The sequence below is a fragment of the Osmia lignaria genome, chromosome 2 (assembly GCF_051020975.1).
Source record: "Osmia lignaria lignaria isolate PbOS001 chromosome 2, iyOsmLign1, whole genome shotgun sequence".
NCBI classification, from domain to species: Eukaryota; Metazoa; Arthropoda; class Insecta; order Hymenoptera; family Megachilidae; genus Osmia; species Osmia lignaria.
Window position 1 is genome coordinate 12,163,030 of NC_135033.1, and position 26,731 is coordinate 12,189,760.

A 26,731-nucleotide genomic window follows, 5' to 3' on the forward strand; every position below is an offset into this window, starting at 1 on the left:
CACCGACAACCTTGAGGATCTTAATGGAATCTTTATCATGTATCTATAATATTTGCGAACTGAGTTATTATTGAGATATTAATTCACAAAGGTGAAAAGTAATCCATTAACGGTCGGAATTTTTATTTAATTTCAGTTTGAAATTTTGTTAACTGAATCTACAATTTTAGGTTGAGAAACATGAGTTTTACTGTTAAATATTTAGTTTTAAAATATCCTAGTGCAAATTAATCTAAATTGCCCCACGAGACTTTAGGGCGTCACTTCATTTTTTTTCTTTTTCTATCAAGATTTGCCACAAGGGCAAATTCCTGGATAATTCTACCCCAGTGATTCATGGGTACCGCAATTTGCCAGGAGATAAGCTTCAAGGCAGTGATGAGACAAATGATAACATAACCAGAGACAGACATCTAATCTACCAACTTCAAATTTTCTTTCTATTTTAATATTCTTTTGTACGAGTTTACCTGGAGGGCAAACCCATGGGCAGAATTGATTGACAAAGTACGACGTTCCTTATGGGTCAAAGTGGTGGTACCTACAACCGTACGCTTTATACGTCGAACGTAATGTTCGAACACTCAGTCTTTCGCTTTCTCTGCGTCCGCGAGCTGCTCGATCGGTCACTTATTTCACGTGCTTTCGAGCGTGGTCCACGAGTGTGTCCTTTTTCAGGAACGTCGGACGAAACCTATCACGGTACGGATCATCGAAACCACAGTGAAATGAGAATCATTTTACACCTATACAATTATTATTATTGACAGTGTTTATTTATTATTAGATGAAGTTTAATTTTTCTGATCCTATCGAAGCAACGTTTGTATTGAATTCTGAGGCAAATAAAATGAACAGTATTTTCGGTTGTTAAAATAAACGAAATGGTGATATATAGAAATTGAATTTTGACAAGGTCAAATCTGATTCTATCATGATTTTAAAGGGTTAAACTAATTGATAAATTAATACCTTATTTTCTGATACTCGGTATAGATTTATCTAGTTTATAAAGAAGAAAGGGTTAAATTAAAGAAACTGTGTTAATTGATGAAAGGCACGTAGAAAGAAAGTACGTCGGAGTCGGTGCCGAAAAGGTTTGATCGATGACACGATGCCCGTGAACATCTATGTCACTGGACTGCATTGTTAAATGAAGAAAGTTATGCAAACGTTTCACCTGTACACTTCTTGCTGTTTCTTCTACGTAAACGTGAAGCAACAAATACAACTTTTTCTGGTAGTGAATGGGGCTAGTTAACATGTAACTGAGAAATGATGCTTCATCAACTTCTCGTGACAATTTGTACTCGAGATTGCGTGACTCGAAATGCATAAATCAATGAAATGATTTACGTTCTCGTTGAAAGAGTATCACGTTTATGCAAATGTAAAGTTTCTTTAACTCTTTAAGGATTTTTTCTTAAGCAATTTTTTGTTGAATGATATCTGACAATAACTTGAGTAGAATTCCTTTCTAATCTGACCAAGGTTAATTTAGCAATGTATTTCGAGATAACTGAATGAAAAGAAAACTTCGTAATTTCCAGCATCCTACTCTGAACCCTCTTTCCAAATTTCACTAGAAGTCAATGTCATAATCTTTCTATTCAAAGATCGATTTACACAAAAATGTTGAAATCAACATAAAAAAAAAGTTAAAACGTAATCGTTTACAAATATTTAATCACTGATTAATAATGAGGAATGCAATTTTCAAGAATCATACAAAAATTGCAAAATTAAATTTTGCTATTATTTTTATCTTAATACTTTATATCGTTGGCAGAGGCAAAAAAATAATAAATTATAATAAACTTTTACTATTGATTTGCAGATATTGTGAACAAACCATGAAGAATTTCTCTTTATACTTCAAGAGGAAGTAACCAGGAACAATAAAAATTTGCTGGCTCGTTTGCCATTAAACAAAGTTATAATGCCACCTCTTAGGGCCACCATCATACAAACACACTTAAGCGAACACAAATTATCGTACCACTGCAGATAACGTCAACTCAATCATCAAAAAGATTTTGCAAAAATCTGAAAATTCTGCAAAAATTCGAATACAAAAATGACACTCGCAACAGTGACTTCGGTGGCGATAAAAAGTGCCACTATCCTTCTGGGTAAAGTGGCTATAGTTCCTATTCTGATAGCGGCACTTGCATATTTTAATTACGACCTGATGGATCCTGAAAATCAGCCAAAGGTTACGAAGCAACTGAGAAGAGAGTATGACTTTGTGGTTGTGGGTGGAGGATCAGCTGGAAGTGTGGTAGTGAACAGACTGACGGAAAATCCAGAATGGAACGTGTTACTGTTGGAAGCTGGAGGACAGGAGACAGAGATAACTGATGTTCCAATTTTGTCTATCTATTTACATAAGAGTAAATTGGACTGGAAATATAGGACACAGCCTCAGGATTCTGCATGCCAAGCCATGGTGGATCGACGATGTTGCTGGACTAGAGGAAAGGTGAGATTTTTCGAAATTTTTCAAATTAGTAAGGCGGACTTTTAATTATTTATCAAAATTTCAGGTCCTTGGAGGTTCAAGCGTTCTAAACACAATGCTATACGTTCGAGGAAATCGACGAGATTTCGATCAATGGGAAAGTTTCGGAAACCCCGGTTGGGGTTACGAAGACGTTCTACCCTACTTCAAGAAATCCGAGGATCAAAGAAATCCCTATTTGACTCGTAACAAATATCACGGTGTTGGTAAGATCAACATCTCTAATACCTACGCATGTACTCTAGATCGATTTCTAAAAAAATCTCAAAATTCTGATTCTTTCTAGGAGGATACCTGACGGTTCAAGATTCGCCTTACAACACCCCCCTGGGAGTAGCCTTCCTGCAAGCCGGCGAAGAGATGGGCTACGACATCGTCGACATAAACGGCGAGAAACAAACAGGCTTCGCATTTTTCCAGTATACCATGCGAAGAGGCACAAGATGCAGCGCCGCTAAAGCATTCGTCAGACCCATACAACTCCGGAAAAATTTCCACCTATCCCTATGGAGTCACGTTACCCGAGTTCTAATACAACCTGGAACCAAAAGAGCCTATGGCGTAGAGTTCATCAGAGAGGGTCGTAAGGAAGTGGTCTACGCCCGAAAAGAAGTGATCCTTTCCGCAGGTGCCATAAATTCTCCCCAGCTATTAATGTTATCAGGAATTGGACCTAGGGAACATCTGCAGGAAGTCGGAGTTCCGGTGGTCCAGGATCTGCCAGGTGTCGGGCAGAACCTGCAGGACCACATAGCCGTAGGAGGTTTATCATTCCTCATCGATTACCCTATCAGTACCGTGATGCATCGTCTGGTGAACCTCAATTCGGCTCTACGATACGCCATCACCGAAGACGGCCCACTGACCTCGAACATCGGCCTGGAGTCGGTCGGCTTCATCTCCACCAAGTACGCCAATCAGAGCGACGACTGGCCAGACATAGAATTCATGCTGACCTCTTCGTCGACCAGTTCCGACGGTGGTACCCAGGTGAAAAGAGCTCACGGATTGGCTGATGATTTCTACAACGAGGTGTTCGGAAAGATAAACAGTCGTGATCTCTTCGGGGTGTTCCCAATGATGCTCAGGCCCAAGTCTCGTGGATTCCTTAAACTGAGAACGAAGAATCCTCTCGACTATCCTCTGTTATATCATAATTACTTGACTCATCCCGATGACGTGAATGTATTGAGGGAAGGGGTGAAAGCAGCCATAGCTTTTGGCGAAACTAGCAGCATGAAACGGTTCGGTGCCAGGTTTCACAGTAAACCACTGCCCAACTGCAAGCACATCCCTCTGTTCACCGATGAGTATTGGAACTGTGCCATACGTCAGTATACCATGACCATCTATCACATGAGCTGCACTGCGAAAATGGGACCCTCCACTGATCCCATGGCTGTCGTGGATCCTGAGTTAAGGGTCTACGGTGTGGCTGGTCTGAGAGTCATCGATGCTTCCATCATGCCCACCATTACTAATGGAAATATCAATGCGCCTGTGATTATGATAGGAGAGAAGGGTGCGGATTTGATTAAGAAACAATGGTTATCGAGACGAAAAAGGGATAATGTCACGATAATTTGATTTTGTTTTTTCTAAGAATCATTGTTAATGAATGTGAATGTTAATTTATGCTTTTGGAGGTAAGCCTACTTAGGAAGGCTAAAAGAATGTGTACATATTTGGGTGTTTTTTTTTTTTTTTAAGATAAATCTATGAACTTTTTTAAATAAATGCCTAATTTTATTCCAAGTTAAAATTTAATCAAATACCACCTTTCGATGGTTAATACGAGTACCAAACTGTGAGTTTACTGTCGAAACTCGCAAACAAATGAGAAGAACGAGATTAAAAGTACATGACCGCATTGGCAAACCGGGGTTTCAACTCTTAAAACTCACTCGTTGCCACACACACAATCGATACGAAGCATTGCCGCACACTTGATCGTCTACTACCACTTGGACTGTGACCTATATTCTGGTTTACGAGAAAATTTGCAGAAAATTGGTTCAACTTTTTGATTTCCATTCGAAACAGGATTTGGTGCAACTTTTTATGTGTCTTGAGAAATTGTAAAAGTAGACATTGATCATAAAAATTGATAAAACTGCATATTTATAGTTCGATAGAAGTTGATATATGGAAACTAATGACAGGTTAATTTAGCTACAAAATAGTATTTATGACTAATGAAATATTTATACGAAATATTTTGTGTTAAATTTTTATGTAATATTTATTCTAATGAGGAAAATAAATTTTTTATTTTTATTAAATATTTCAAAATACTGAACCTACAAAGTTATGAAATATTTTGAAAGAATTGCAATCATATTAATTGCATCGTATTAACATTTTGAATGCCATAATATTCAAATATTGAATTTTCATAAGAATCTGTCACCTTTTTTATTGGAAACGACTCTATTTTACCAATTATGAATAATTTTCTTAAATACCTGTTTTCTTAAGAAAATGAGGTAAATATAAAGAATTCATATTCGAAATGATTTAAATTACTTGAACAGTTCAAAGATCAACTATTCAAAGATTCCAAAGTGCACTGATTCCCATATGTATTCCGGAAACAATTTTCGATTACGTTACCATTACTCGTTCCTAGTTGTAATAATATGTTTACGCTTTCTGAGGAGAGAATGTTTTTATTTCTGCTGTTCCATGCTATATAGTTTTCTGGGTTAACTTGTTTCAAATCGCATTATTAAGATATTGTTTCCTATGGGGAAGGAACTAGGTCATAATTTTTTTCCCTCTTTTGTATCTGTTGCAGCAAATATTGTAAATAAAAATAAATATAAGAACAATACGAAGGAATTTGTTCTAAAATGACACAGTATCTTAAAAGTTTTTGTGTTTTATTAGAATAAAGAAGGTCAAGGAAATCAAAATCTAAAAATATCTGAGGTATCAATTTTTAAAGGGCAAAAAGTGACTTGATTAAATTGTTACGCTCGAAAAAACACTCCGTGAAGAGTGAAGATAAATGAAACCCATCAAAATCACAAATTCCTTGTTTTAAATTACAAAAGGTTCTACTAAGATTTTTGTCATACGATTAATTTCTGTAGCGTTAATAAAAAATTATTTGAGATGTGTCTTCGTTTCATCGTTAGTTCAATAATAAAGTGGTCGATAACTGGTTCAAGCCTGTTTTTATTAAATTGCAAAAAACGATTCAAACCTTCACTTTGTCTGATATCAAGGGATAAATCAGAATGCGTTCGAAGAGATAAACTGAAAAGAGATTCCAACTGCGAAACTTTTCAATGTCCTTGGACACATCACGTTGATTCGTTCGAACAAATGAAAGTACATTTCACCTGCAGCAAGTTGCATAACTCACGTTCTCGATCTTTTAGCCTCTTAAACAGAATGCTACTAGTTTTTTTTTATCCAAAACAATTAGATAAATATTTTGAATCTATTTGTTTACATATGACATCTTGAAATTATTTACTTTTTCAATCTAAAATGAATAGCGTTGATAACTTTTAATTACCAACTCTGCTCATTTTCAAATTCATAAATCATTCTATTCTTTAGATCAGATGTTTAAGATGTTGGATAACATTTACAGAATACAAAATATTACACAACACAAAAGTGTGTCAAAGAAATAGGTTGTGGAATAAAAAAGTTACAACAGAAATTCTGGAATTGGCTTACATAATTGAATCTCTTCGAAAACGTTTCTCGACGGTACATTAATTACGACAACGATCTTCTCTCGTACAACACTATTGTGCAATCCTGTTTTCCTGTGTAATTAGCGGAACAAGAATGTGCACGATATTTTATCAAAATTACATTCTCGTCTAGTTATAATCACGAGAGCATTAGTGTCATCGTAATTGTCGATTAAACCGTTATTACACGTTTTGTAATTGCAATGATAGAATTGAATTTCACCGCGAGAAAGTGCAGCGCATATGCAGCGAGCTCTGATGTTGAAAGAAACATCTTGCTGCACAATTTTCATCATGCTTCTTGATCGATAAAGAAGTTCTCTTAACGATCTGGATCAACTGTGACCCAGATTAAAATTAGACACTTCGAATTTTTAACTTAATTGGAATAATTAAATATTTGAAAAATAGAAAGTAAACAGGATGTAATATAAAAATGTTTTGAAAGATAGTTGTTCACTTTCTGAAGTAATATATGCAAAACAGGTGAAAAGAGAAACACATTTCGAATGCAGATATTAAAAGGAAACAGGTTTTGATATCTGAAACATTCGATTCGACAATCAAGGAAAAGGATATTACACACATGTGTGGATTTACGATGATTTCTATAAAAAAAATTTGCAAATCATAGTTATTAGACTCATTCCAGAAAGGAGCACATAACTGTATTTTATTTAATATCTCATCTGAATAATTTGTGATGAAAATAAACATTTCTTTTTTTTTTAACTTAAAAACTTTACAACGTTTTTTCCTATTTTGAAACTTTTATCCAGCTGCTTAAGATGGATTTCTATTCCTGGACTGAATATATTAGAGAATCTGAGAAGATATCTCGAAGTGATGAGGTAACATCAAATATCTCTTATGTAATCCATTTTTACTTTCATAAGAAATAACAATAAAAAGATTTACTGACGAAGTTTGCTAACTACGTAGCTACTTTAACGATACCACAAATACAAAAGTTACGAAATCTTGAAACAGATTACTTCTATTACAAAATACAATAGACGATAGTGTGGATAGTTAGAAATAAGGTTAGTTGGACGAAAAGTAGGAAGACTCTTTCACCGTTAAGGCCAAGGTTAATGAATCAAACAAGGCACGCAGAATGGATGCAAAATTATATGCACAAAGGCTGCAAGTTAAGGCTCTAAATCGTGTGTAGACCGTAGAAGATGAGAGAAAGTATGCGGACGGATATGGTGTCTCTTAACTCACACCATGAAAGCAAAGAGAAAGACGAAGCGCGTTACGACTGTTAATTCGCACGCCCGCTAAAAGACGACACTTAATTCAATGGAATTTAGTTTCTGTTCAATTTAGAACGCGTAATGCAGCTTTACTTATGGATCCTATACAATATAGATACTCTTCAATACCAAATTCATTCAATACTAATTAATCATTACCAGTGCACTAGGTATATCCTAAAAATGATTGACACCCAGAAAAACATAGTGCACCGATTCAAAAAAAAAAAACTTTCTAGTAAAATTCTGAAACTATCCAGGACTTCATCGCTAATGAATTCATTTATCTTATCTAAAATACCCTCGATAATTTTGAAAATTGATAGAAACCTGAGGTAAGAGCCAAAGTGTAATGGCGAAAAGAAAGCAACAGGGTCACAGAGGAAGGCTGAAACAGCGAAAGAGAGCACGTAGACAAGGCGACGAACGGTATATGGGGTCACGACGTGGTTCCGTTTCGTGGTCTTCGAAGCTGGCATTGAAAGGAGTTACCTGGTGAGCCTCTCTCGACTGGTTTTCACTCTCGGCACTTGCCGCAAAGCGATAGGATGAAGCCGGTGTCTACCTTCCTCGCATCCATTGCCATTTACCGGTTTATTCGCCGTTCAGCAATTGCACGCGGTCGCAAAGTTTGAAAAATTTTCAAGAAGAAGCTCGTGAAACGTGTCGTGGTTCCTCGTTGTGAAAATACAGTAAGTAGAATAAACGTGACCGAGGAAAAATGTGTGAATCAAATTCGAGTGTGAGTGTTCAGTTCAAAAATCGTGATAATTGATGAATTCAAATGGTAAATAATATAATTGCAAAAAAAAGAAATCCCTATTTTATTTCTTGAAAATTAGTGCAGTGTAATAAATCTATGAAAGTCCATTAATGCCAACACATTAATGAACAGACATTCAAATTTTCTATAGATCAAAAATTTTCATTTCTAGTATAATGTTTTTATTTATATTGCATTATATTATTTACCATTTTAACTCCTTAATTTTGTACGAAATGTGGTTCTTGTTTCTTGGTTATTACTGATCTGTGGTGCTTTCTAACGAACGTTGGTATTTCTTTGACCTGAGTGAAACAGTGCATGGCTTTGTGCCGAGCGATACTGTACGGTTTAAAAATCCTAATTTTTTTTTTTTTTTTTTTTTTTAATTGAAATATCGGTGTTAATGGCGGTGAATAGCGGGTATTTTTAACAGTAAAATAACCAAACCCGTTAAAATAGAAAACAGAACCTGAATAAAACTGATCTTCTGTCATTATGTAGTCATATGCATCTTGCATAATGCACTTTTTAGCATGATGCATACTTCATGTAATTTTTTGCACATATCTGTCATATCTGATGCATGTAAGATTGATTGACTATTGACTACTGATCATTCAGAATTAGATTACAAAATTGACAAATACACCATTCTCCCTTTCCTTTTTATTAATTTTTACACATAATCATGCATTTTGTGGGGATTTTGCATAGTTTCATATTTTGTAACTGCATAAATACAGTCTCTTTATAATAATAGAATATTCTAGATTGCAGAGGAGAATAGATACTGTCGGTTCTTTTTCTTTGTAACATATATTACAACATGTAATTATGGAATAATGAAATTGTATCTGAGATGTTACTTTCTATTTTTTGAAAGTGATGTTCTCACGAATGATACTGAAATTCCTTCTCTAAACTAGTAGCTAAAATTTCCATCGTACATAATCTTGTCACGAATTACAGACAGCTCCTGATTTTTGGAAACTTCGAGCGACAAATTTATCACTTCGAATGGCACGCAAATTAGAAGTGGCAGTAGTGAGGTGGAATTGAACGGAAATGGCAATTGGGCTGACTACTTTGCTTAGTACAACCTCCGTCCTCGGATTTAGCCTGATTCCTCTTTTAGCAATCGGCCTGACCGTATTTCGATATAATCAAGCTGATCCAGAATCTCATCCATCCGATGCTCGCCAGGTTTGTTCAAAATTTTTACTTTTCAAATTTTTAAAAATGATAAATTGAAAGAGATCTGGATTTAAATTGTGCTCTAGATTTTTCTTATCTTTAAATCTCGAGAAAATCGACTGATACCTGCAGTCGATACAACAGTTCATAGATCAATGATCATTCGTTAGTGTTGGATGATCGATACTCAATTGCAAAACTACTTCACTATTATCTTCAGGGTACAAGAAATGATGTCTTATAAAAATTTCAATTTTGGCTCCAAAGTATTGAAAATGATAATCATTAATTAGCCTTAATTTTTAATTAAGCAATTTCGAATTATTTATAATTTAATGCTCAATTAAATGTTAGTTGATAATTAGTGCCCAATTAAATTTAAGCCTTAATTACTTGTATTTCAGAAGTGCAAATAGAAAATAATGCATTATAATTTTCAAAACATGATCAATTTTGTATTCCAGCTACTACGAATGTACGATTTTATAGTGATCGGCGGCGGAAGCGCAGGAGCTGTGATCGCATCAAGACTATCCGAGGTGCCAAATTGGACTGTACTACTTGTTGAAGCTGGCGGTGACGAAAATGAAATTTCAGATATCCCTTTATTGGCTGGTTACACTCAACTATCAGAGTTCGATTGGAAATATCAAACTACACCACCGACATCGTCCGCTTATTGTCTCGCCATGATTGGGGACAGGTGCAACTGGCCCCGTGGAAAGGTTCTTGGTGGCAGCAGTGTATTGAACGCCATGATTTATGTTCGCGGTAATCGGTAATTCAGAATTAATTGATCAAATTTTTAACAAATAAAAGTGTCAAGTTGTATAAAATAATGAATTCCTAATTATTCAAACGATTTCAGCCGAGACTACGACAACTGGGCGAGATTGGGCAACGTAGGCTGGAGCTACGACGAGGTGTTCCCTTACTTCCTGAAATCCGAAGACAACCGCAACCCTTACCTAGCTAGAACCCCGTATCACAGCACAGGTGGTTACCTGACCGTTCAAGAGTCCCCATGGAGGACACCGTTGTCGATCGCGTTCCTGCAAGCCGGCCAGGAGTTGGGTTACGAGAATCGCGACATAAACGGAGCCAATCAGACCGGCTTCATGCTGACTCAGGCTACTATCCGTCGAGGTAGCCGATGCTCGACAGCCAAAGCCTTTCTGAGACCGGTGAAGAACAGGGAGAATCTGCACATAGCGATGCGCACGCAAGTTCTAAGAGTATTGTTCAACGAGGACAAGAGAGCTACCGGTGTAGAGATTCTCCGTGATGGCCGCCAACAAGTGATCAGAGTCAGGCGAGAGATCGTTCTATCAGCTGGAGCGATCAATTCACCCCAGCTACTGATGCTATCCGGTGTAGGACCTAGCGAACACTTGGAAGAGTTCAATATACCCGTGATATCAGACCTAAGGGTCGGAGACAATCTTCAAGACCACGTTGGTCTCGGTGGATTCACGTTTATCGTCAACGAACCGATCAGTCTGAAGAAGGATCGTTTTCAAACGATGCCGGTGATGATGGAATATGTACTGAACGAAAGAGGACCTATGACCAGTCCAGGTGTCGAAGGTTTAGCTTTTGTCAACACCAAATACGCGGATAAGTCAGGCGACTATCCTGATGTCCAGTTTCATTTTGCTCCCAGTTCGGTCAATTCAGACGGAGGCGATCAGATCAAGAAGATTCTAGGCCTCAGAGACAGAGTGTACAATACTATGTATAAACCTTTAACCCATTCTGAAACCTGGTCAATTTTGCCATTGTTGTTGAGACCTAAGAGTTCTGGATGGGTACGTCTGAAGAGCAGGAACCCATTGGTGTATCCAGATATCAATCCGAATTATTTTACACACAAAGAGGACATAGACGTCCTGGTAGAAGGTATAAGAATTGGTCTGCAGCTGTCGAACACTACAGCTTTTCAGAGATTCGGTTCTAGGCCTCACACTATTCGTATGCCAGGCTGTCATAGATATCCCTTTGACAGTTACGACTATTGGGAATGTGCTATTAGACATTTTACTTTTACTATTTATCATCCAACCGGGACTTGCAAAATGGGACCGAGAAACGATCCCACGGCAGTGGTGGATCCCAGATTAAGGGTTTATGGAGTGAAAGGATTGAGAGTTGCTGACGCTTCGATCATGCCTGTGATCGTCAGTGGGAATCCGAATGCTCCTACGATCATGATCGGTGAAAAAGCTAGTGACATCATAAAAGAGGATTGGAGGCAGAAGAAAAAGCGTTACGTGGGAAGATGATGATGAAGAATGGGAGGATTGCTAGTTCATTGAAAAGATGTCTGTTGTTTCAGACAGGTAACTGAGTCGATTTCAGAGAATCGTGTTGCAACAGTTTGAGAAAAAATACGAGTTGCTTTATTTCACAATTAAACTGTTATTTATACCTCAAATCGAAGAAGGGTTAGAATCGTCTTCGATTAGACCAAACACGAGTGTACCTTATAGTATTTCATGCTGTAAATTTCCTACAACTGTCTGTTATTTATTAATAGATTTCTATTTAATTGTTGATAGCGATGGGAATGACGAAAGATTTTCATATATTAGACAAAATAATATCTAAAGCAATAGTCCTGAATTTAGAAAATTATTTTTCAATTAAAAGACAGCTATTTCTCTGTTAATCAATGACATTATCATATTAGTATTAATTAATAATAATTTTTAATTATAAATACCAAATGTTTGTCGTAGGAAAACATCAGTCCCGTCGTTAAATATCACCGATACACCCATTTGTAAATAATCGTTTGTATCAAGTAATAAAGATAACCATCTAAATGGTGAACCAAAAACCGTCCATAAGACAACGAAATCGTGCCATTGTCTAAAACGAATTTTGTCTATATTTATACCAAACCACATTATTGTAAATAAAAGTATTTGTTCAGAATGAGTTTCTCAATTATTGCCACCCTTTCCATCAACGTTTTCTAAGCCACTTTTAATATTAATATCATGAAAATGAAGATTTTGAAAATTTCTACTTCCCTTATAATGCCATTTTCCCACAAAAAGCCTACTTTGATCGCACTGTACGTATCCTGTTTTTCTTTCCTCTAATGCGTACCGTTTCTGGAACACCCAGTAGATTTTCACTGGTTATCTCGTAGAATCTCGGTAATTTTAATCTTGAAAAAGGAGCTCAACTCTCCCGTCGTGAGGCACGCGAGACCGTAGGTTCGAGATCGATGGATCACGATGGAAGGCAGACGATCTCGACTTTCGTTTCGCGGGCAAACAACATTTACGTAAGAGTTTCCGTGCTAAAAGGCTCGTTACAGGATGTGACGATTCTCACGTACATTTTTAAAGCCGCGTTTCCGCTTCCTTGTCTCGTATATTACAACGCGGTGAATTCATCGTGATCGCCGCTATTTTCATGGACTTTGTTATTGTCACGTTGAACAAGAATGTCCTTAATTAAGATAATTACTGATACACGTTTTCTTCGCGTCAAACTCATTCATGTACTATTCAGGACGACTGAAGATATACTAATTGAGGAAGAAATTATTCATTCTATGATAAATCAAGTGTAAAATTAGTGCCTTTATTTGAAAGATTAATAAATTTTCTTTCATAGAGGACTAAGTCTGTTAATTATATAAAGGATTAATAAGTTTAATGACATCGTTCTTTCATTTAACTACATTAATTGAATTACTTGAGAATAATCAATCATTTCAACCTCATTAATCACGCTTTCAATCAAGGAAGAATTGCACGAATAATAGAAATAATTATATAAAAAATTAATCGTCTAATTTAAAATTTATCTCTGTACAGATTTATAAAGGAAACACAATACTGTTTTTTTTATGAAGCAAATAACATAAATTGGCTTACTTTAGTTCCGCCGTAAACAAGGAAGAAATTTCACGCGGTATAATGCAAATTTTGCAAACGCGTTTGTTATTCCATGACCACTTTACTTTCACTGAGCCGACTGAAATTTGTCTGCGTAAAAAATTATTATTCTTGATCTAATCGAATCTCGGTAACAATGCCAGACCATACAATAACACGATTCAAAGCACGCGGATTTTCTTATCTTTTCTATCGCGAGATCCTCTCGTTTCCCTTCCCTTCGTTCACGAATCTAACATCCGCTCAGCAATTTGGTGAACTCGATTAATTTATTGGTTATTTTTAAAGGAAGGAAAGAAAAAGGAAGAAAGCAAAAGTCGTATGGGTTTCAGAAATTCTCAGGCACATCGGGCAAAGAAAAGTGGACAGTGAAAGTCTGACTTTGGTGGTGTTGCGTTTGCACGAGGTGAGTTCATTTGTATTTTCGATTCACGTCAGCATGAGAATATTTTGCAAAGAATATAACTAATGAAAGAAAGTGTAATGGTCAAGAGCGAACTAGGCGTTTGTCATAGAAACGGCGTCGATTAGACTTTCCTCTATACTTGTACTTTCTTACTATGCAATTACTATACTATCCGTTAGAAATACAGCCCCTGGCCATTGAATTAACCCCTTTGACCTGATGTTTCACACGGATAATAGGAATTTTATTATACAATATAATATCTTATTAACTTCCTAGATAATTATAATATTAGATGTTGCTTTCTCTGATTATTATCTGAATAATTATTCCATCAGAACTAACTATAATTCCCCGAATAGAATCCGTAATCGAAAGTAATGCAAACTAGTTTAAAATCTCTCACCTGTTCCCTGCGACACTAAGTAGGTAACAAGTTCTAAACATACAAACCAACTTCCGAGTAATTCGCCCCGTAATAATTGATAATTGATAAGTGACGCGTAATACTTGCGAATGATTAGAAAGCAATACTAGTTGCGTCGACACACGCACTTTTACGAAGTCCGTATAACGTGTCGCAATTACCACATTACACCTTTCACACTACGGAAGTGCAGCCGATGAGAATTTCTTTTATTCCTATCATGCACATATTCCTATTCGTCTGTTGTCTAAATACGTTTCGTCATCTGCGAATTCTATTACTCAATCACTTATATAAATATGGAATTTACGCAATTAAAAATAATTTAAAATAGAAATTTATTTCAAAAATTGTCACCAATTTGCGGCGAATCTTAAAGTGAAACAAGCTAGCTATAATTATTCCAAATTTAATTAACTAATCAATCGATATAAAATTTCATAATTAAAATTTTCAATAATCTCAAATAAAATTCCCAACTTGCTCCATGCTCATATTTAATAGAAATTTCTTACGAATTACATTATCAAGTTCACGTTTAATTAATAAAGTTACTCGAGGATTGAATTTCTAATTATCCGAAACGTTAGATAGGGATCGATTTCATGTGTAATGAGGTACGTATGCAAGTGAATATCGTAAGTTGTACAAACCGGATGTGATTGAGGCTAGGAAACAGGATTAAATGGAGGAACAATCTGGACGACCAGCTGCTCGTTACTTCACCGTGTTTCCAGACCATTGACCCGATCCCGCACTCGACAACAGATTTTCAACGCACGATTTAATTTTTCCGCTTAATTACATTCCATCGCGTGTGTACAGCTGCCTGTTAAACATGACTCCTTCGTTTCAATAGAAGCAAGCACAGTACACTTTGTTCTTACGAATCGGATAAATAGCCATTCGAACGACCTACCGATACAATCGCTGAAAGAAACAACGTTTCAACAACTTGTACACGTCGTTCCTTGAATGGATTGTCAATTGCACGGCACGCTTACAAATGATGTACCGCGAGAACAATATTATTACTCTCATTTCTGCCTGCTTTTGTAAGCAGAATTTATGTCTGCATATGTAGAGGGACACTGATTAATTCGAGATTTTAGATAACGCTTTAATTAACTCATTTATTATGACTGGGATGTGTACTTTTTAATTAGTAAAGAATTTTTAAAGAGACTTGTCATTTACAACTGAATGATATACTTGTGTGTATGTTTTAAATAAAGCATCGATGCTTGATTGGTGATTTGAATTAATTAACCCTTTCATTATAAGATATATTAGAAAAATTTACTTTACCAGGAAAACCACTATTTACGTGCTCAGTATACAATGTTCAATGTGGAAATCTCTCGATACCACAATGACGATACATGTTTGAATAACGAGTTAGGTTATTCGTAAGAACTTTCTTTCTCTAAACCGACTCGAAATTCATACATAATACTTCGTTATTACTACTATTCCGATCTCTAAACGTGCCAACGGTCACGTAGCATCGAGAGAATGGTTTAGCTATAATTTTATTTTATTAGAAAATCCATTTTAAACACAATATTGCAAAATTTTTAATATCAATACTCTAAGTTAATTTATGATCTTCTACATATGATAATATTGCATTCAACGAAGAACTCTAATGCACGCGATATATCATTGAAAAAGGAAAAGATAAACCAGTTACACGTCCGCTTTTCTCACCCGACATTCAAAAATATTACTTCCTTTTGAGTTTCTTAATGAAAACATTAAATAGAGTACCATAATCCCAGCTAGATTATCTATAAGGAAATAATTTAAAACTGGGTTATCTTGTCGGCTATTTTATTGCCATCATTTATCATTATATTCAAGCCACTCCCTCGCGACGTAAGTGATTAAAGGAGTATTTACGAGAATAGAGATCCTTCTAACGTTCGAATACTATTTCTTATTATGAGAATTATTACAATAGCTTCAATTCATTAATTTTCAAAATTCGGAAACATACTATTTTCATAATAAAAAAAATAAAATTAACAAAAATATTAATTAGATTGGCACTTATTAAAAATTCTAATTCTAACAATACGAAAGTCTAAAATTTACTTGCCATCTAATATCAAGGTACATACATCGTCTGCCAATAGTTCTAAATGGACGCAGCACGTGCTTCTGATAATTAGATAAGTGACGTAAGTATTGTTGATCTCACACTAACAATTGATGAAATATGAATATTCGGTTTGGAAATAACTACGTTTATCCGGCTTCTCGATCGTGTATTGACTCGAGGAAGACTGGAGAACGAATGAATGTACGGTCGCGCGCTTCGGCCGCTCACTGATAATTCGAGTGTTTATCTCAAGGGATTATCCCTTTCTCGCGCGCGGAGCCAACTCTGCCGGTTTTGAATTTAATTTCGCCGATATAACAAGTATCTACTATCGTAACTGCTATATTTCTTTTTTTTTTTTTAATTAAATAATTAATTAATGCATCTAAGAAGGGATCTAAAGAAAGCACGAGGAATACGTCGATCATTGTAACAAAGTGTGTAATGTCTACGTTAGTGTAAGCACCGGCTGTTAGCACATTGTCAGAGGGGGATAGGTGTGCGTAGGTAACCACAGGAAGAGAATACTTTCACTGCCAAAGTACGCTTGGGAGCCTTCGGGAAGGACGAAGAAACTCAGTCACTGGCCAGATCGACAAGGAAGGTGAGAGTGAAATGAGTAGGAGAGTGTGCTATCGGTACAGTTCAGTATCGTTCTTCCGAGTGTCATTACCGATTCTCACGACGGTCATTCGGTGGTAATCGTCTAGTCAGTGAGTTAGATAGATCCTGCTAAAAATTTTCCTTCAATCAACAGTGTTCGTACAAGGTTTTGGAAGATAGCATTTCCTTACTAACCTCTGGATGTTTTGCCTGGTCGAGAGAGACTGAAGAATTTATCGAATCTGATGGGAAATGTTCTTGGGAATAAAGGCTCGACGAAGAAATAAAAGGTTGGTGTGTGTGAACTCAAACTCTGGGTTCGATTTGATTAAATATTACAAATAATTTTGGATACAGATAATTATTATATAATATTCCATGTTGAGATAGAAGAAATAGAATGAAAAAGCAGGTGTTTGTGGAGTACCCAATTGTGATAAGCACTCAATGTGCTAAAGAACAAAGTGAGAACAAAGAATGTTACTGCAAAAGAAGTGCACGAAAATTGCTAGTGATTACGATGAATCACTCGGTAACAATCATAGTGATAATGATTCTGAATAATTGTAATTATTCCAATTACGTAGGTTATTTAATATCTTCGCATTACGCAATTTTTACATAACAAATTTCTTATATTACTTAATGAAATAATGGCCCTGGGACACACTATACACAGGATGCCACATAACAATTAAAGGCACATTGAAACAATGTGTTAACTTGAACCAGGAGTAATTGAGTTTCGGACCATGAAGAGTTAAACATATTAAGGTCCCGAGTTCCTTGTAATATGATAAATTGATTCCTTGAATGCAATCGATTGCGTAAGAATGAATTGTTCGTGTGTGGTTATATACAGACGAGGATCAATAGGAGAATCCTGGTTATACATGAATAAAACATTGATTCGAAAGAATAAATATTCATGATGGAGAATGGAGGACTAAGATACATTGCAGAACACCGATAAAATTTTGCAATTTCTACGCTATTTGCATTAGTGTAAAAAGTAATAACCTAGTAAATGAACTTTGTTTCATGTCGCAACATGAAAATCGTTCAAGGTGTCTGTTTTAAATATTATTATTAGATCATTTCATAAATTTGCTTCTATTTTGAATGACATCAGTTTTTTAACGATTGACGTGGAAAAATTCTGCATCACTTAATTAAAAATGCACAGATTTACAAAATGAAATCATTAACATGTTATATTAAACTGTATCGTATCGAGTGGCTGATTTCGAAGCAAAGAAAGTTTGACACCATTTGATAACATGACATAAAAGTACCGCGAAACAGCACTTATGGCATATTAATTTAAAATTTAAGGTTCGACGAAAGTAATTACATAAACACTTCCTGAATATTCTTAATGAAGATTTGCTAGCTGTTCAGTGGAATAATTAATCTGATTTAAGTGGAATGTGATTAGTATTTTTTTTAACACTAGTATATAATTAGAATTTTGATATTAGTGTGTAATCATTCACACATCTTTCACGATTAAAAACTTGTGGCTAGACGATGAGTATTACATCTGCCATTTCACTTGAAATATTTGAGACCGGTTTTATATTGTGTTACATAACTTACGAAATTCCTGTTTAATCCGCTTTCCACATTATATTATTCTTGTTTTTGTATATTCTCGAAACAATAATATAGCATAATTTTGTTCTACAAAAACATCCTAGACACTTGATATCAACTCTCAGTTTTTAATAATTTAAAACTAACTCAGGCATTTGAAAATTTATATTCGATAAATCTCAAAATTAATTTCATAGACAAAATATTTAAATTAATTTTAATAATTGATTTCTTTCATCCTCATTAAAATTTGCTAGTTAACCCTGCCTATTTAAAAAAAAAAAAATATTATTTCAAACTATCATTTAGCTCGACATATTTTTAACCCGACAAACCACATATTTTCCTAAAGACAATTCCACTTGATCTTGCGTCGATTCTACTCGTTCCTAATTACCTCATTCACTTTCCTTCGCCGTTGAAAGTTGCATAAAGAAAGAAAGTCCCACAAATGGTTACGCAACAATTCTACGAATATTTTCATAGACGAAAACGTATGTTCTCATTTCCAACAGTATTATAAATTTCTTTCTATTTTTCATAATAAAAAAAAATATACACGATTCGATTGAAATAATATCTTTTATCGATCTAAAATAATTGATAATAGAATATTATTATTACTGTTAGTGAAACAGAAATCGGACATAAAGATTACGATTTTTCATTTGTTTTAAGTAAAATAATTGCTACGAACGAGAAAAGAGAAGTAATTTACGCTTAACTGAGAACTCACATGGCAAGGCTGGCTGCGTTTTTACTAGGAAACTCTTACCTGAAACAAGAAAACGGAACTGTTAGATACATCGTCTCATCGATAAGAACTCTGCACATGGAAACTGTTACTTTTTTGCTATCATTTACTCTTCTACTTTAAACACGCAAACCAGGCTGAAAAGCAATTCGAAATAAATATACTGGAGAGAAGCATAGTAAAATGACCACCCAATTTTATGTTCCTTCCTAAAACCTGATTCATAGTTTCAACTGTATTCAATTTTTGCTTAAATTGTAAATAACACCATGTAAAAAAATTGTAAATACTGAGGCGATTATGATAAAAAGCAAAAAAAGAATAGCATGTTAGAACCTTATTCCGTAGTTCTTCCGATCCAACGCGTAATTTCAAGAAAGAAACATTGTTCAGTCAGTTTCCGCATTACCTTTTTCTACGTGATGCAGAAATTGCACAGCTCTATCATAGCCATGATTCTTCCACGTTAGTGTCCTCCAACTTTCGGAGCACCGACCGGACACGAGGTTATTTATGACTCACCCATTTCATAAACTTATTGATAACCCTATCTGTTTTATCTGAATTCTAAACACTTTCTGAAGTAACAAAAGCTTTCTGTATTTTTCAAGCTAGCCAAACAGTTTGCTCGACAACCAACTATCCTGTCAGGGCCAGGAAAAGTCCTTAGACCCGTAACGAAGTTGAAGAACAAGACAGAGAAAGGCCACGTAACGTAACCACGAAAGTTTCGTAGAAGGAAACGAGCGTGGAAGAAGGTTTACGTTGGCGAAACACTTTCTCCTTTCCCCGTTATGAGATCACCATCTCGTCTCTCCACTGATAGCAACATAACTTCGTTAATTTGTTGACTGCCTTGAAATACTACCTACTTAACCGTTTCACTGAAGTTCTTCGAAAAAAAAAAAAAAAAAGAAAAGAAAAAAAAACAACAACAAAAACTAAATATATTGTTTAACATTGAATTATAACAATCATGCTCTAAATGCTGTTCCTACTGAACAAAGATCTCCATTACATTTCCAAATGGTTGATTTAAGGAACGAAAACGTATCTTCTCTAATTACAGGAAGACGAAACAGCCCATGAATCAATTGCCGGCGCCATCGAGGGCACAATGAAGAGAATAAGCTCCGACGTGCCATTCACAGTAGTTCGGATCGAAAGAATCGGCACCCGTCCGCCGGACATCCGTTCACGGTAAAACATCATCAGCGTGATGTCATACGAAGCACTCGGAAATTCAAAATTTCATTTAACCAAGTTCGCGAGATTTCAATTCGAGAAGAATGGTGTTCAGTACGATCGTGGTAACGTCAGCGTTGAAGGGCGCTCTGGGTTTGATGGGCACCAGTTTATGGTTGATCCCTTTACTCATAGCAGGCCTGTCCTACTATCGTTACGATCAACTAGATCCTGAAAGTCGACCCATCGATCGTTACCCTCTGTACCCCGAGTACGACTTCGTCGTAGTGGGTGGTGGGTCAGCTGGAGCAGTGGTAGCCAGTAGACTATCAGAAATAGCAAACTGGAATGTTCTATTGCTCGAAGCTGGCCCCGACGAGAACGAGATAACAGACGTGCCATCGTTGGCAGCTTATCTGCAACTGACGAAGCTGGACTGGAAGTACAAGACCGAACCAACAGGAAGAGCCTGCCTGGCAATGAACCGAGGCCGTTGCAATTGGCCTCGGGGCAAAGTTCTAGGAGGCTCCAGTGTCCTTAATTACATGCTCTACGTTCGAGGCAACAGGCACGATTACGATTACTGGGAATCTCTGGGTAACCCTGGCTGGGGCTACGATCAGGCGCTCTATTACTTCAAGAAGTCCGAGGATAACCGGAATCCTTATCTCCAGAAGAGTCCTTACCACTCCACAGGTGGTTACTTAACCGTTCAAGAGTCCCCGTGGAGGACACCGTTGGTGGTGGCGTTCGTTCAGGCTGGCACAGAGATGGGTTACGAGAACAGGGACATAAATGGAGAACGACAAACGGGATTCATGATAGCTCAGGGTACGATTCGCAGAGGTAGCAGGTGTTCCACGGCGAAGGCGTTCCTTCGTCCAGTTCGATTGCGCAGAAACATCCACACGGCTATGAACTCTCATGTCACCAAAATTCTGATAGATCCAATAACCATGAGAGCCACTGGAGTGGAATTTGTGAGAGACGGTCGTAGGCAGATCGTCCGAGCGCGAAAGGAGGTGATTCTATCAGCTGGGGCTATCAACAGTCCCCAGATCCTAATGCTTTCCGGGATAGGACCTCAGGAACACCTGCGCCATATCGGGATACCTGTGATCAAGGACCTCCGAGTGGGTGATAATCTTCAGGATCACGTTGGCATGGGTGGACTCACGTTTCTTATCGATAAACCAGTGGCTATTGTTCAAGATCGCTTCCAGGCTGCTCCAGTGACCATGCACTACGTGGCCAATGGAAGAGGACCCATGACTACGCTGGGTGGTGTCGAAGGGTATGCGTTCGTGAATACAAAATATGCTAATCTCTCTGTCGATTATCCAGATATTCAACTGCACATGGCACCAGCCTCCATAAACTCGGATAATGGTATCCAAGTGAAGAAGGTCTTGGGTATTACTGATGAGGTTTACAACACGGTATACAGACCCATTGCGAATAAGGACGCCTGGACCATCATGCCTCTTTTGCTCAGGCCTAGATCACGTGGCACGGTTAGACTGCGCAGTTCTAATCCCTTTCATAGTCCACTGATCGATGCTAATTACTTTTCCGACCCCTTCGACATCGCCACTTTGGTCGAGGGTGCTAAAATCGCGATGAGGGTCAGCGAGGCTAAGGTCTTCAAGCAGTTTGGATCCAGAGTCCATCGTATCAAGCTACCGAATTGTAAACACTTGAAGTTTGCTTCGGATGCTTACTGGGAATGTCATATTCGTCATATCACCATGACGATCTATCATCCAGTTGGAACGACCAAAATGGGACCTTCAAGTGATCCAAATGCTGTTGTGGATTCTAGATTGAGGGTTCACGGAGTAAAAGGACTGAGGGTGATAGATGCGTCCATCATGCCCACGATATGCAGCGGAAATACGAATGCACCAGTCATCATGATCGGTGAAAAAGGAGCTGATCTGATTAAAAATGACTGGTTGTCGATCGAGACAAGCAGAAGCTGACATATTTTGTACTTTAGTCAGGTCTTTATATGTAAGGACATCTGTTTAAATTTGTTAAGTTGATGTTAATATCCTATCTATAACTAGTAACTTTAAGTGACATGCAGCATAATTTTGTTGCTCTTATTTCATAAGGCAGGGGATTAATTTGTTTAAAAATTCGATGACTGTTATAAGTTGTTTATATTTTGTTGGTAGTTTACCACTTGTTGTAATATGTTGAATGTATATCTATGTAAATTGTGTACATAAAACTTTTGTTGATTTAATTCCACTACGATTGTTGATTTAAAAAATGTTAATTGTTAAATGATTTATTACCCGAGATAACTGGAAGCGAATCGACGAGAATTCACTTTATTTTGTACTTTATTTTGTAGAAGAAAACATTTCTTAAGTAAAAGAACGAAACCTTTACCATTTGATTTATTATTTTTACACTGAATTCAAGAACGCAATTGGAAAAATACATTTGCACTGACTATACGAACAAGGAAAATGATATCCAAGTATAAACAAGAAAAAATAATAGATGACGTGGCTGTATCTTAATTCATTGCGGTCCAAAGTTGAACCCGTTTTTCAGTAATTTTAAACACACGAACCATTCGCGATAGTTTATTTAAAGCTGAACGAAAAATAACACGTTTCTTCATATTTTTCGCCAATTGTGGTCAAGTGGGTAGCCATATAGCTCGTCAATGACTTAATAACAGATTAAAGATGTTGATTAACGGCAAATTTATTTTTTATCGAGTGCAAATATATACTAAATTAAGAGAAGCTCACAGGTTTTTCTTCTTGTCCACGTTCTTTTGATACAACGAACAAAATTTGTTTTCTCCTTAAAGTAGAATTACTGTAGGTTAAGTTCAATTTATGGAAATTTAATGATAATAGTCTCTTTCTTTTAAATAGCGGATTCTAGAATAAAAAATATATTGAGATACAAAGTTTCTAAATATTAAATAGCAGTGTAATGATTGCATAATTAGTTGCATTCAACCGCTTCATTTAAAGAAGCTATTAAATGAATATAAAACGTCCAATGTTTCATTGACGTCAGATTGACGTCATCAGGACAATTTAATTGAATTAAAGAACATTTTCACTCTTGCTGAACCATCGTAGCCTGGTGATTTACAAATTTGTTTCCAAATTTGAGAATCTTCTCAATGAATTACAAATAGAACGCGAACTGAGCGAATTTCAATTATTATATGGTACATCTCAACTCAGAATTCAAAAAATAAATGAATAAAAATTATCATAAGGAACTTAACACGAAACCTGTATAAACAAACGTTAAGAATTGATATTATGATAATAAATTCAATTTTACCTGTTTATTTGAAAATACAAATGAAATTGAGAACATTCTTTGAATTAAATTTCGAAAATTGTTTACAATGATGGGGTTAAGCAAAATCCTTCTGTTAAGTGGATCTTAAGTGGATCCTTCCACCCACCCAACTCAAGATACCTCGCAACGCTCATCCCTACAAAATTAAAGTGAGTTTTCGTTAAGGAAAACCTTGAACTGCATCGAAAGATTTGAGGGAATACCAATTCCAGGGAAACAAAACAGAATACAAACACCTCTTAATCAAAGAAACTAATCCAACAGGAACAGCATCGCTCATAATGTATTCCTATAAATGAAGAAAAAAGCAGGATTTACAGGATTATATATACCGAGCGAGAAACAATCGAAGTGTCATTTCCCGCGTAAAAATCATCCAAGATGAACGCTGACGCTCGTTCCATTTTCGTCATCTCGCGGCTCATTTATCCGTTAATCATTACGTTAACGATTTTCCCCGGACAGTACTGGTCAGTCGCTGAACCAAGACGATACGCGAACCTGTACGGCTATAACGATTTCAATTCATCTATAACAGAGAACCTTCTGAATACTGGGATAGGTGCTCTAAATTTTTTACTTAACAATCAACGATTCCTTGAAAACGCCCAACCAGATGTGACACCAATATCCAATTCCTTCTACGATTTCATAGTGGTAGGTGCTGGGACAGCTGGTGCCGCTATAGCATCCAGGCTCAGCGAGGTTCAGAACTTTAGAGTACTACTAATAGAGGCAGGCCCTGAAGAGTCTCTATTCATGGACGTCCCCGTCGTGGCATCCTTCTTGCAGGATGTAGACGAGATAAATTGGAAGTACGAAACAGAACCGTCTGACAAATATTGCATGGGTATGAAAGGGCACAGGTGCAAGTGGCCCAGGGGCAAAGTGATGGGTGGTAGCAGTGTCTTGAACTACATGATCGCCACCAGAGGAAACCCAAAGGATTACGACAGATGGGCTGAATTAGGGAACGATGGATGGGCGTACAAAGACGCGTTAAAATACTTCAAGAAGTTGGAGAACATCCAGATACCCAAGTTGAGGAATGACAAGAAGTACCATAGCACTGATGGACCAGTGACCATAGACTACGCGGCATTTAAATCACCCTTGCTAACCGCGTTCCTGGAGGCTGGTCAGGAACTGGATTACCCATTGGTGGATTACAATGGACAGAAACATATTGGTTTTTCACAAATACAATCCAACACTTTCCGTGGGTATCGGATGAGCAGCAACAGGGCCTACCTGTCTGGCATAAGGCGCAGCAATCTCCAGGTAACTAAAATGAGCATGGTGCATAAAATACTTGTAGACAGAAAGAGGAAACGGGCTATAGGTGTGGAATTCGTGAAGAACAATCGCCGTATGACGGTGTACGCGAACAAGGAAGTGATTTTATGCGCGGGTGCCATAGGATCCCCTCAGTTGCTGATGCTCTCCGGAGTAGGCCCAGCAGAGCACTTAACGAAACTCGGGATAGACGTGATAAAGGATTCGCGGGTCGGGGACAATTTGATGGATCACATAGTGTACGGTGGACTCACGTTCACGGTTGACGAGCCTGTCAGCGGATTGATGTACGATCTAGTAGACATTTCGAAACCATACGCCAAAGACTTTCTGATGGATCAGAAAGGACCATTGACCGTCAGCGGTGGAGTCGAAGGCATCGCCTTCGCAGACGTGGATAATCCAAAGAATCGTGACGGAATGCCGAACATAGAACTGATGGCACTGATGGGCTCGATTTATTCCTTCAAAGTTACGATGGATAATTTTGGCTTCAATCAGGAAATACTGGACAAATTCTCGTTCTTTCAGAGCACCTACTCCTGGGGCGTATTCCCTATGTTACTGAGGCCGAAAAGTCGTGGATGGATAAGACTGAGGTCCAGAGACGTGAATGTTAAGCCACGTATTGTAGCCAATTATCTGGACGATCCGGAAGATATAAGGGTGTTACTGAAAGGGATCAGATTCGCCTTACAGGTTGGCGAAACGAAAGCCATGAGAAGACTTGGCGTGAAGTTTTATAACAGAACAGTATCCGACTGTGACAAGTACCCATTTGACTCGGACGATTACTGGCTGTGCAATACTAGGATGGAAACTTTATCTATTTATCATTATTCTGGCACTTGCAAAATGGGTCCTAAGAATGACAAGACTGCTGTCGTCGATCCAACCCTTAAGGTACGTACAAATTTAGTTTCCAATCATTTTTTATTTGATTGTGAGCGATGAAATGAATAGAAGTTTTAACATTTCAGGTAATTGGTATTAAAGGACTAAGAGTGGCTGATGCTTCCATAATTCCAGAAATTCCATCAGGCCATACCAATATCCCTGTATTCATGATCGCCGAAAAATGTGCGGACATGATTAAAAAGGAGTGGGGATATCCGACTGATTGAAAACCGTGATCTAAAGATTAGTATACCAAAATGAAGTGTTAATTAAGTTTTATATATGTACAGTTTAACGTAAAAATATAGCATATAAATCTCATCTATCAATCACGTTTTTCACTCGCCTTTGAGCCCGAATTGACACTAAATAACACATGATATTGAGTTTATATTCAAAAATAAATTCTTTCAAATATTCCAATTATTAATCTAAATTGAAAGTTATCCTAATATTAAATGAATTAATTAGTTAAAAAGTTAACGTCGCATAAACTGAAGTTATATTAAATTATTTTGTGAAAAAAAAAAGAAAGGCGAAATAATTTATGAAGAAGGAATTTTCAATTCAACGCTGGTAGTGAATATGGTAAAAAAGTACCAAAGAGTTTACGAATTGTCCTTCACGATTTTCAAGTGACAAATTCACCCACGAAAGGAATACCAAGCACCCAGGTACATAATGACCAGCATAAAAGTGGAACGTGAACGAGATAAAACAGATACACAGTATAGAAACCGACACGAGAAGG

The 26,731-nt window shown here is 36.9% G+C and overlaps 5 protein-coding genes across 5 annotated transcripts in view; 4 read left to right on the plus strand and 1 right to left on the minus strand.

Moving 5' to 3' along the window:
- The window catches only part of Flo2 (flotillin-2), a 67,527-nt gene that overhangs the window by 35,461 nt on the left and 5,335 nt on the right, over positions 1 to 26,731 (minus strand). The gene's annotated exons all lie outside the window — the stretch shown is intronic.
- On the plus strand, positions 596 to 4,771 carry LOC117606979 (glucose dehydrogenase [FAD, quinone]). The gene is made up of 4 exons (XM_034330083.2): positions 596 to 702; positions 1,838 to 2,482; positions 2,547 to 2,727; positions 2,808 to 4,771. The coding sequence occupies exons 2-4, from the start codon at positions 2,078 to 2,080 to the stop codon at positions 4,106 to 4,108; spliced, it is 1,887 nt and encodes a 628-aa protein (XP_034185974.2). The 5' UTR covers positions 596 to 702; positions 1,838 to 2,077; the 3' UTR covers positions 4,109 to 4,771.
- LOC117606983 (glucose dehydrogenase [FAD, quinone]) lies at positions 8,005 to 11,809 on the plus strand. The gene is made up of 4 exons (XM_034330092.2): positions 8,005 to 8,185; positions 9,229 to 9,462; positions 9,918 to 10,231; positions 10,322 to 11,809. The coding sequence occupies exons 2-4, from the start codon at positions 9,325 to 9,327 to the stop codon at positions 11,733 to 11,735; spliced, it is 1,866 nt and encodes a 621-aa protein (XP_034185983.1). The 5' UTR covers positions 8,005 to 8,185; positions 9,229 to 9,324; the 3' UTR covers positions 11,736 to 11,809.
- On the plus strand, positions 16,500 to 23,224 carry LOC117606981 (glucose dehydrogenase [FAD, quinone]). The gene is made up of 3 exons (XM_034330088.2): positions 16,500 to 16,908; positions 17,062 to 17,197; positions 20,327 to 23,224. Exon 3 carries the CDS (start codon positions 20,547 to 20,549, stop codon positions 22,422 to 22,424), a length of 1,878 nt encoding a protein of 625 aa, XP_034185979.2. The 5' UTR covers positions 16,500 to 16,908; positions 17,062 to 17,197; positions 20,327 to 20,546; the 3' UTR covers positions 22,425 to 23,224.
- On the plus strand, positions 24,100 to 26,695 carry LOC117606976 (glucose dehydrogenase [FAD, quinone]). The gene is made up of 2 exons (XM_034330079.2): positions 24,100 to 25,986; positions 26,064 to 26,695. Exons 1-2 carry the CDS (start codon positions 24,169 to 24,171, stop codon positions 26,205 to 26,207), a joined length of 1,962 nt encoding a protein of 653 aa, XP_034185970.2. The 5' UTR covers positions 24,100 to 24,168; the 3' UTR covers positions 26,208 to 26,695.